The 7,100-nt window shown below is 49.5% G+C and overlaps 2 protein-coding genes across 4 annotated transcripts in view; both read left to right on the top strand.

Annotated features, from left to right (window-relative positions):
- Positions 1–744: 744 nt before the first annotated feature.
- Positions 745–6,324, top strand: trim110 (tripartite motif containing 110). The gene is given in 12 exon segments (XM_060058999.1): positions 745–925; positions 1,365–1,933; positions 2,162–2,257; positions 2,456–2,689; positions 3,118–3,140; positions 3,413–3,558; positions 4,410–4,503; positions 4,505–4,682; positions 5,191–5,205; positions 5,208–5,346; positions 5,349–5,408; positions 5,411–6,324. Coding segments are annotated over 11 exon segments (1,581 nt in total). The 5' UTR covers positions 745–925; positions 1,365–1,387; the 3' UTR covers positions 5,461–6,324.
- Positions 6,325–6,713: 389 nt separating this feature from the next.
- Positions 6,714–7,100, top strand: part of cbln12 (cerebellin 12) — a 4,075-nt gene continuing 3,688 nt past the window's right edge. For all 3 annotated transcript variants that reach the window (XM_060058998.1, XM_060058997.1, XM_060058996.1), the window contains exon 1: positions 6,714–6,982. The gene's annotated coding sequence lies outside the window, so the exon portion shown is untranslated. The remainder of the gene's footprint in view (positions 6,983–7,100) is intronic.

The following is a 7,100-nucleotide window of genomic DNA, read 5'->3' as shown; positions in this document are numbered from 1 at the left end:
TGAAGTTGAGCCTGAAGGAGTACGCCCGAAAAGCACAGTTTCCTCTCCTTTTTGTGAATGCAGAATAAAAAATTGAAAAGCTATTCTACTCAGAATGCTCTCAAAGCATTACTGCTTTTCTCTGCTGTTCCTCCATTGCAAGCTGGGCTCTACAGAGCTCTTTCTGTGGTTTGAACTGATAACTGCGCAGTAAAGAAACAGGAAAGAAAGGGGTTCAAGTTTCTGATGATGAAACTTGGAAGATGGAAGGTGTGGCTCCCGGGGTGAGACTTGGTATGAGACTTAAACATTAGAGGGCAATGTTTTGATCACCTGACTTCAGTTTAATACAGGGCAGTACGGAGTGAGGAAGAAGAGGAAGAGGAGAATGAGGATGACAACAGACTTTGAAGTATTAATTCAGGAATTCAGTTTGTGCCCTAAATTCAAAGATTCTCTGCAGCATTCTTCAACCTCCTTGCTCCTTTACAATCCATGAATCTCTCTCTCTCCCTCTCTCTCTCTGGGTCATTTGACATGTCATTTAGAGACACAGTAGGTGTCCTGACCAGGATTAGCTTCCAAAGTAAATCCCCCCCCCCCACACACACACAGACAATAAACACACTTACACTCACACACTCAAACATGCTCTCACAAAGCCACTGATGATCACGTCAAACCTGGATAACACTCCTTAGAACGGTCCCAGAAGGTAAGAACACCCTGTGGGATCTTCTGCTTTCTTAAGGAAAACAAATGGCCTCTAAGTTACCGATTCTGACAGTAGGAGGGAGGGAGTAAGGAGAGGGAGGGAGGATGTAGTGTAGTAGGATCTTGTAAGAAGGGATGATCTCCTGATCCTCTACAACCGGTCAGCATTGCATGTAGTCTTCCTGGGTCTCTTAGCTTGCGGCTAACCAGCTAGTTAACGGATCCTGAGTTGGTGAGGCATTGTTGATTTAAATCAAGGTGTTATAGTTGTTATTTTGTACATTATTTAACGTGTAATAGAATGTGCTATAAACCTTCTCATTAATTTGACAGAAACATTACTAATTTGTTGTCATTCAGGAAGTATACAGTGAGTTGGATGTGGGGATAGTTGCAATGGTTGTGCGGTCACACAAACACACACACACACACACACACACACACACACACACACACACACACACACACACACACACACAAACACACACACACACACACACACACACACACACACACACACATACATACATACACATGCTAGCTAGTTCTCTAGCGAATGAACAAACAAACACAATCGAACGATAGCTAGCTGGCTCACTAACTAACTAACTGCTTTGTAAGTAAGTAACTACGTAACTAACTAACTAACTAACTAACTGACTCCCTCCCAGCCTCCTCCCCCCCGGACCTCACCATGCCGTCCCAGGACGCGGAGCTCATGTGCTCCGTGTGCCGGGACGTGTTCACCTGGGCCACCCCCCTGCCGTGTGGACACACCTTCTGCCCCGCCTGCATCCGCGAGGCCTGGGGGCCCCCCTCCTCCTCCTCTCCCCCTCCCCCGGGGGTCAAAGGTCGCTTCTCCTGCCCCCAGTGCCAGGAGCACCGCGCCGTGGTGCCGTGCGACTGCTGCACCCCTCCCCCGCCGGCCACCGTCGTCACGGAAACCGCCGCCCCCACCGAAGCCGTCAAGACGTGCCTGAGGTGCGAGGTGTCGCTGTGCGCGCGACACCTGCGCCCCCACCTGGAGAGGCCGGCGTTCCGCCACCACCAGCTGGTGGACCCCCTGGGGGGCGGCGGCGGGGGGGGGGGTCTGGAGGGCCGGCGCTGCCCCGAGCACGCCGAGCCGTACCGCTACTACTGCTCTGAGGAGCGCGCCTACGCCTGTGGGGACTGCCTGCTGGCCGGGGGCCACGCCCAGCACAGGGTCCGACCCCTGAGGCAGGTGGAGGAGGAGCTGAAGGTGGGTGTGTGTGTGTGTGTGTGTGTGTTTGTGTGTTCGTATGTGTGTGTGTGTGTGTGTGTGTGTGTGTGTGTGTGTGTGTGTGTGTGTGTGTGTGTGTGTGTGTGTGTGTGTGTGTGTGTGTGTGTGTGTGTGTGGAGGGTATACGTGTGCTTATGGGTGTGTGTGTGTGTGTGTGTGTGTAGAGAGAGTATACTTATGGGTGTGTGTGTGTGTGTGTTTCTGAAGGTGATCCTCCGCACTCTCCTCCTGAAAGCCGAGGACAAGCTGAAGGACGGACTGCAGGTCCTCAGAGACCAGGAGCATGTGGACCGCAGCATAGCGGTGAGAACCCCCCCCCCCCCCCCCCCTACTACCCCCCTCCCTCACCTCCTCCACCTCCTCCACCTCCTCCACCTCCTCCAGCCCTTCCAGCTCTAAGAAGATAGATCAATATATATTTATATACCTAATGTGAAAGGAATGAGGGCTTACTGTGCGTGGCGGCTCCTCGTGTCCTGACGGGAGGTTAATCCGTGGCAGGAGTCCTGGCAGGAGAACGAGGAGCAGGTGGAGCGCCTGGGCGCGGCGCTGCGGGCGGAGGTGGAGGCGCTGCAGGGGGCGCTGAGGACGGCCACCCGGCGGGAGAGGCAGCGGGCCGAGGGCCGCGCGGCGGAGGAGGGTTCCCGCGTGAAGAGCGGGCTGGAGCAGACGCGGAGCATCAGGCACTACCTGGCCGCCCTGCTGGCAGAGGAGGACCCCTTCCTGCTCATCTGGGTACGATATACACTTATACAATACACTTATACACTGGCTGCCGGCTGTTTGTATAAGGGTTGAAAAAGTCTGGGAAGCTACGCAAGGTATGATGCTAGCAGCCCATTTTGGGAGCTTCCTCCCGTGTTGGTCGCCATGGGGCTCGAACTCACGTCCTCTTCCCTTCCATCTGCGCTACTTAGCTCCAGCGTTACTGACTATAGGTAAATGCAGACAATTATTTGAGCCCAGCAGCGTTATTTGCAACCACGTTAACACCTGGTGGCTCAACCGACTCTAACCATGTAGACGTTGATCTGGCCTAGTAGAGACACAGGTTATTTCTGACCTCTAGTCTGTAGTCATTCCTCAGCAGACTCTCCCACTGAAATCAAGGTAAAGACTAAGTTATTCTTTGTTTCATCTCTCTCCCTCCCTTCCCTCTACAGGCTTTTCAATCGGATGACTCCAGGTAAAGGTTAAAGGTCATGTTGTTGTGCAAATTGTCTCGGTGCACACGTGAAGTACATCACAAAACATACCTTTTTAGTCGATATTTTTTCCTCATCAAGTAGTACGCCCTCTTATTCAGTTGCAGTCTACCTTTCAAATGCATGATTCCGAATGCTTGATGGTTAGCTTAAAGTTATCGTGACAATATTTGTTCTGCATGTGTTTCCTGCCTCATTAAGCACTTTCAGTTGTATGAAAAGCGTTGTGTGAATAAAGTTGGACTGATTGTAGGTTAGTGTCCGACCTGAGCGGCCCGCTGCTGGCCCCAGACCCGCCCACCCTGGACCGGGGGCGGCTCCTGGAGGAGCTGGAGAGCAGGTATCGGGTCTTCATCACCGAGACCCTGCGTTGCCTCGGTGACCTGAAGAGGGAGCTCCGTGAGTGGTCGGGTCGGAGGGCGGGGGCGGGGATTCCGTAGCCTTTGATTCACTTGATAGGCCGATTTAGCAGTGAGTGACGGAGTGGACAGAGCAGGGCTTTAACTTATTGTAACATCAGGATATTGTTTATTTTGGATTGAATGGAAATATAGAATTTGTTTATCACTTGCAAGAGGACATATTTCACAGCCCTTCATTTTGGCCTGAACATACGGTTGGATGTGCGCCAAACATCACAGCATAAAAACATGTGGGGTGTTGTCACCATTCAGGATCTGCATCTCTATAATATCAACGATTATGATCAAGTCTATTCAGCACCTTCTGCAACGGATGCTAAAAAGTGTTTTACATGATCAAGGACAAACCGTCACAGATGGCAATGATCCAAAGTAATTAAAACAAGTAATCTTAACACAAAATGTGAGGATAAAAAGACGAAAATCCATTCCAAGGTCCAAATATAAGTGTGTTCATGGGGATAAAAACTAAAACTGTAAATCCCTTTCATAAAAGGTGACGCGGGACTGAAAACATAAATAAATACAACTGAACCCGACACCAAGAGATAAGATGATCTTCTCCCTCACGCCTGACCGCATGCTCTCTACCTCTTCCCCCTCTCTATCTCTTTGTGTGCCTGTATTTCTTCCATCCTCTCCCTTTTCTCTCTCCTTTTCTCTCCCCCTGCCCCTCTCTCTCTGCTCTCTCTTTCTATGTCCTCCCCCCCCCACACTCTCTTCCTCACTTTTCTCTATCTCTTTCTCTCCCTTTATTCCTTCTCCCCTCTCTCTCCTTCTCTCTCGCCCTCGTTCCTCTCCCCCCCCCCCCCCCCCCCCCCCCCACAGTGAGCAGTCCCCTGACCCTGGACACCAACTCGGCCCACCCCCTGTTGAGCGTCTCCGACGACCTTCGCTCCGCCGCCAGGGTCAAAGGTCGGCTCGTGCGCCGCCCACCCAGAGCGCTTCGACCACTGGCCTCAGGTGCTGGTGGCGCAGAGCGTCGCCGCGGGAACGCACTACTGGGAGGTGCTGGCCGAGGGCTTCTGGGACATCGGCGTGTGCTACAAGAGCATCGGACGCAAGGGCCGCGAGGGGAACGCCTTTGGAACAACCCGGTCGGTACACATGCACAAACGCACACTACGCACTCACACAGTCAGACACACATACACACGCACCAACACTCACACACACGCACTAACACACACACACCTACACACGCACCCACCCACCCACACACACACACAGGCATGCACGCACACCACACATACACACATACACAAACTTGCATGCATACTCATTAACACACCCACACCCCATGCTTTTAGTATCCATGTGTGTGGCTATTGCTGAGGAACGATGGCAGATTGATGTTCTACCAATCAAACAAGTTCTACTCCTACAATTCTTTAAATTGGAATGTTTACAGGAAGGGTTTTATAAGGAGTTTGTGTTTGTCTGTGAGTGTGTGCGTGTATGTGTGTGCTTGTGTGAGTGTGTCCATGCGTGAGTGTGGTGTGAAGGTGCCTCCAAAGTTGGCAGTGTTTCCCCAAAAGTGGGTATTACTTTGTTACACAGCTGTTATACAGCTGGCTCTCCAACTGAAAGGTCTTCATCTGTTACCCAGGTGTCCTGGAGTTTAACACCAGCAAGCACGACAGGAAGCTGGCGGCCTGGCACAACCGCAGGAAGACCCGCCTCGCCTGCCAGATGAGTGGCAACCGGGTCGGTGTGGCTTTGGACTACGACGCGGGAACCATCACGTTCTGTGAGGTGTGCTCGTCCGGGGTCTCGCCCACCTGTACACCTTCTCCACGACCTTCAGCCAGCCGGTGTGCTTGGGCTTCGCCTGTACAAAGCGGAGCTCAACAGCCGCGTGTGTGTGCTTAAAGTTTGAGCCACCAGGGGGCGACATTGAGAACACAGTGAAACGGGGGGAGACTGAATGAATACGTGGAACTGGTGAAACTTTTTTTTTGATGGCACAGCCATAAAAAAATGAACCAGCTGATTGGCCAAAAGACTGTAGCGGTTTTTCATGATATTAGGCTTGACAAACAATATTTACATGGATTTGATGAGCGACAGCGTTAGAATCATCATGTAATATTATTTAGTGATGGGATAATATGCCCAAACAGATGGAATTGATCACAAATCACTAACCTCAATTGAAGTCCCTGTTAGAAGATTGGCTTTAATTATACAAATGCCATCTGTTTCAAAGTAAGCAGCCCAATCAATCTAACTTTGACATATGGGCGGGGTTGATTTTAGCAAGCCTGCATAAGTAGTCAAAGAAGAAATATATGTCAAATCAATCAGATCACACGCACAATATGTTGTTTTGATTAATGCAATTCGTTTAATAATGTAAGTTTGCATGCTTATTATTAGGTATTCTTTTATTTGTCTCATCTTAAACCCAGTATCTAGAAAAAAAGACCCACTCTTATTGGGGAACTTTTCTTGTACTTACTTGTTTTAGCCAAAAGGTGGCGATATTTAATAGAATAACTTTAGGAGTTCGTTTATTTAGCAAGGGCTATTTTGATGTTTCGATAAATCCCTCCGGTTTGGTAAATGTACAAATTGAATTGGAATGGATTGCTTTAAAGACAAACGTGTTAATATTGTACAAGAAAAAATCGACCTGAGGGTTTCACTAGAATTTTCAAATGCCTACTTGAGAATGTATCAAATAAGAGTTAAGAGTGAAAAACCAACAAAATTATCCATTAAAAAAATATATATAACAGTTTTTTCTCTTTGTCAAATTGTGCCACCCAAACGTCAGTTTACACATTGGCTATTGGTAAGATATCTTATATATACATACAAAAAATATGGCTTTCATGGGATGACATTATTCTTTTTTGCAAAAGACTAGTACTAGTCTGCTGTTCAGCACCCCTACCGCTCTGGGATTACAGATCTCCCTGATGACATCACTTCTCCTTCCTCTTCTTCAAACTTGCTCTTTATCGGCCGGTAAAAGTGAGTGGGCGGGGTGTAACAAACAGGAGGGAGGGCGTGGGAGGTAGAGAAGCATAGGTAGGGAGGGAGGTGAGGGAGAGGGAGTCGGGAAGAGAGAGAGAGGGAGAGAGAGAGAGAGAGAGAGATTGGAGAGAATGAGTGAGAGGGGCAGATAGGGAGAGAGAGTGGGAAAGATTGAGGGAGGTGGGAAGACAGAAGGAGAGATAGAGAGACAAGGAATGTGATAGAGAGAGCATGAGTGTGAGAGAGAGCGTTTGGAAGAGAGAGAGAGAGGGGGAGTTTGGGGCATACGCTGTACCGCAGTCGTGCTAAGGTAGAGCCGCATGAGTCTCAGAGGAATACTGCTGACCCTGTTGAGCGTCTCTGAGGGAAGTCGTCACCCTGCATGGACTAGCAGAGGGACCGGACTCTGATCCAACCAGGTGACCCCTCCATATCTACTTACTCTTATCAGTCTAACTAATCCCTGCTTTGGTTTTGTGTTATATCTATATTATAGTGGATTTTTATCATAGTATGGGTGAGTGTGTTTGTGTCTGT

Source organism: Gadus macrocephalus, chromosome 8 (assembly GCF_031168955.1).
Source record: "Gadus macrocephalus chromosome 8, ASM3116895v1".
Lineage (NCBI taxonomy): Eukaryota > Metazoa > Chordata > Actinopteri > Gadiformes > Gadidae > Gadus > Gadus macrocephalus.
Note: the sequence above shows the minus strand (reverse complement) of the source record. Positions and strands in the feature narration are given on the sequence as shown.